Consider the following 4,126-nt stretch of genomic DNA (forward strand, 5'->3'; position numbering starts at 1 on the left):
GATAGATAGATAGATAGATAGATAGATAGATAGATAGATAGATAGATAGATAGATAGATAGATAGATAGATAGATAGATAGATAGATAGATAGATAGATCACGTGATTCACAAAGAAGTCTAAAACGTGTATTCTGACTCAGAGCCTGAATGTTTCCTTGTGGTGTTAGAATACATGTGTCACAGCTTATTGTTGTAGCACAGAATGCACACTGTAATTTCAAAGGCACCACACTACCCATGAGATCTCTGTTGACATCCATGTGAGAGTTCAGAGTAGGGGTGGGCAACAATGTGGCTGTAAGATTTTACCACAAGATTTTGTGGTTTTTATTGCAATGATGATAAAAGTGATGATAAAACGTTCATCACAGTCTGCCGACTGTAAATCTATCGTCTGTCTAAATGTTCTGAAGGCAAAACTTACTTTTTACTACCACAGATTAAATATAGTTCAACTGTGCACAAAATAAATGCATCCAATCATATTTTTATGCAGTATTTATTGATAGTCATTTCTGGTCCAGTGAAAAGAAATCATGATCAGTCAAAGTACCAATCAAAACCATACATACACGTTTTTCTCCCTTGAGGTAAATTGATCGATTACAGCTGATGCATTTTGGCCCAAATTAATGAATTCTTATTGTAGTACAGTGATTTCTGACATTACAAATAAACACTAGAACTGTCGATGCCTAGCTTGGAGGGTCAACAGGATGCACATGACTGAAGAGGCAGCTACTGCTCTCTGATTTCCTTCCTGTCTTCATCTCAGGGGAATAGTCAATGTGGCTTCCTCGTCCAACCTCCTCACCAACTCCAAGAGTGTGCAGTTGGTCCTGGATCCCAGCCTGGCCCTCCTGAGTCGTCGCCAGCGTCGGCTGATTCGCCAGAATCCTGGCATTCTGCACGCCATCGCTGCAGGGCTGCACACAGCCATAAAGGAGTGCAAGTGGCAGTTCCGCAACCGCCGCTGGAACTGCCCAACCACCTACAGTCCAGCGATTTTTGGCAAAATTGTCAATCGTGGTGAGTCTTTCTTGTCTCTCTCCTCAGGGTATATTTGGACAGCCCTAAACAGGACACATTGTGAACATTTACTCATAAATACTTTCCAACTTTCAGTTAAAAGAGGGGGCGGGGGGAATCATTGTCTGAAATGTTGTGTAAGTTCTTAATGGAGAGTTTTGATGCTTATTCAGGTTGCAGAGAGACTGCGTTTGTGTTTGCCATCACCAGCGCTGGAGTGACTCATGCTGTGGCCCGATCCTGCTCAGAAGGGGCTGTTGAGTCGTGTACATGTGATTATCGGCGCAGAGGTCCTGGAGGCCCAGACTGGCACTGGGGCGGCTGCAGTGACAATGTGGACTTTGGCAAGATGTTCAGCCGTGAGTTTGTGGACTCCAGTGAGAGGGGAAGAGATCTGCGATACCTCACCAACCTGCACAACAACGAGGCCGGAAGAATGGTAACAAATGAATTGTTACAGTTCGATGCAACAGATTTGCATCAGATAGTTTGGTGATTTATGTTCTGGTTCTTCTCTCAACAGACTGTCTCCTCAGAGATGCGTCAGGAGTGTAAGTGCCATGGCATGTCTGGATCCTGCACAGTGCGGACCTGTTGGATGCGCCTACCCAGTTTCCGCACGGTGGGAGATTTCCTGAAGGAACGCTTCGACGGCGCGTCCAGAGTCATTTATGCCAACAAGGGCAGCAACCGTGCCTCTCACCGAGCCGAGCCCAGACATCTGGAGCCAGAAAACCCAGCTCACAAACCCCCGTCTTCCATGGACTTGGTCTACTTTGAGAAATCGCCAAACTTTTGCTCTTACAATGGGAAAACTGGCACGTTGGGAACCTCTGGAAGAACATGCAACAGCTCATCTCCAGGCCTGGATGGATGCGAGCTGCTGTGCTGCGGACGTGGATTTAAGACTCAAACTGAGAGCGTGACTGAACGTTGCCACTGCACGTTCCACTGGTGCTGTCATGTCAGCTGCCTGAACTGCACCAGCACACGAACGTTACATCAGTGTCTATGATTGAAGGTGGAACATTTGAGTTAATATTTGGGCATGTATTGGAGACAAAGATAGAACTCTTTATTAAATGTTTTTTAAATCAAAGCAGGTTGTTGCTTTAGAGAACGCGATGCTCTCAAGTTAAGGTGTTCGGAAGAGGGTATTAAAGTTTAAATCCAGGTAAAATGACAAAAAGAAAAAAATTTCTGGCCCAAAAATCCTACCTGTGTCTCAGAAGGACAAAGTAAAGCACACGTGTATGGACAGGGTATCAAAGGAACACAGGTGCTTACAATTTTTAACCATTGTTTTGAGCAAATATTTGAACACAAAAAATATTTATGTTGAAGGGAAATCCCCCCGCCACGCTGAGAATAGCATGGAAATAAAAGGATTTAGCGAACAGATCGCAGCAACCATCAACTAATGTCCAAGTGGGAAGCAGGGCAGTGTTTCACAGATGTTTCTGAAGCCACAGAGCAGAGACCTACAAATATGTTCTCCTATTACCAAGCAAGGAGCACTTTCGACTCCGCTTGTTTACGTAGAGCTTGGATGCTCCCAACCACTTCTAATTTCCCTCCAAGTCCCTTCGCTTCTTTAGCTTTCTCCGTTTCTTGAATCCCTGAAAAACAGATTTGCCACTTGAACACTTGACCAGAAAAATGCTGGCAAATTCACAGTGAGACACCAGACAACTACATTATTTGAATGTATTATGAATACACTGAATATTGTGCTAAATTTTGCATCAGAATTGAGGAATGATAAAGCTGGCACAAAAACGGGCGGTGACTTAAGAAAAAGGAAGTGTCCAGCATGACTCAATCTAGGCTTAACGTAGTTAAAATTGGTAAAATTATTATGTTTAAAAAGTGTAACGTGCAGCAAATATTTTTTCAAATAATAAAACTACTATGAAGATAGTCATAGTGTGCATCAGCTAAGAAAACCAAAAGGATGTAAGTGGTGGTGGTTCTTGAGTGAGCCCCTCTTACTGCTGCCCCACAAACAATTAAATGCAAGCAATTATCAGACAAACGGATAACATGCAGAAAACATGTAACCTTGTCGGTCACCCCATCCCTTTTAATTTCGCCCTGGCCCATACCACAAACCGCCACTGGATGTAGGTATTAAAATAGCAAAATATATTTATAAAAGTGGGGCTTGTCTATTTGCCAAATGATTTATTTGCCCATCGGTGACTGGACAGCATGGAGTCAATTCAGGATATGTTTAGAGGTATTTTTTTCCCCTTTTTAGTTAATGTAGCTGACAAAAGTTGACTCTTTTTCAGAAAATTCTATTTTTCTGCTAAGAAAACACTTGTTTGTTTTGGTCATGCACTGAATATTTACTTTTTTTATGAGTGTAAATACAAATATTTATTTTTGCTGATTTTTATACTGTTATAGAATATTGTCAGAACAGTCTCCTTTTAGATTCCAATCCAAAAATCTTTGATTCTAGTTGGGGTTTTTTTTACTGTATGATAGACAAATAAAGGTTATATTTTCAATTAAGCCAGTTCTTCTGAATGTGTCTGAGATGCTGTTAACGTCTGATATTCGTTCTGTTTTGTGTAAGAAGTTTGACAATGGAGAAAGTGAACACATAAGCTGGTCCCTGGGTGTCCTTTGCTTAATCCTATTACCACCGCCAAAGCAGCCTCTTTCTGCAGACTCACAAAGCATCCCTGCATCTGTGCTCTGAAGCGCAGAGACAGGCTCTGCTTATCCAGCCACATAACTCTTATCTCATACAGTATATGGATGTAGATTGAAGGCATTTGCTTCATTTGCCTAATGTCTGAAAGGGGGGAAAAAGACAGAATAATAATAATAATAATAATAACTAAAAAAAAGAAAACTAGAGTCCTTTTCAGGACTTTGGCAACATAACTAACCACAGAGACTTGGAAAGATTTGTAGTCTTTAACTAGGAGCAGTCTGAGAGCAAACAGGGTTTCTGAGAGGATGTCAAATAGGATGCACGCAGAACCACGCAAAAATGAGAAACAATTATAAAAAAAAATATATAAGAATTTGATCAACTGATCAAGTTGGGAAATTTTCAAGAACAAATTTCAGCAAACACA

The 4,126-nt window shown here is 41.5% G+C and overlaps 1 protein-coding gene across 1 annotated transcript in view; it reads left to right on the plus strand.

The window, feature by feature from the left end:
- The window catches only part of wnt1 (wingless-type MMTV integration site family, member 1), a 6,395-nt gene extending 2,840 nt beyond the window's left edge, over positions 1–3,555 (plus strand). Inside the window, exons 3-5 of the mRNA XM_007556582.2 lie at positions 778–1,031; positions 1,205–1,470; positions 1,555–3,555. Of these exons, the coding sequence (XP_007556644.1) occupies positions 778–1,031; positions 1,205–1,470; positions 1,555–2,046 (1,012 nt within the window). The 3' untranslated portion in view covers positions 2,047–3,555. The remainder of the gene's footprint in view (positions 1–777; positions 1,032–1,204; positions 1,471–1,554) is intronic.
- The last annotated feature ends 571 nt before the right edge of the window (positions 3,556–4,126 follow it).

This window comes from Poecilia formosa, unplaced genomic scaffold (genome assembly GCF_000485575.1).
Source record: "Poecilia formosa unplaced genomic scaffold, Poecilia_formosa-5.1.2 Scaffold80, whole genome shotgun sequence".
Classification (NCBI taxonomy): domain Eukaryota; kingdom Metazoa; phylum Chordata; class Actinopteri; order Cyprinodontiformes; family Poeciliidae; genus Poecilia; species Poecilia formosa.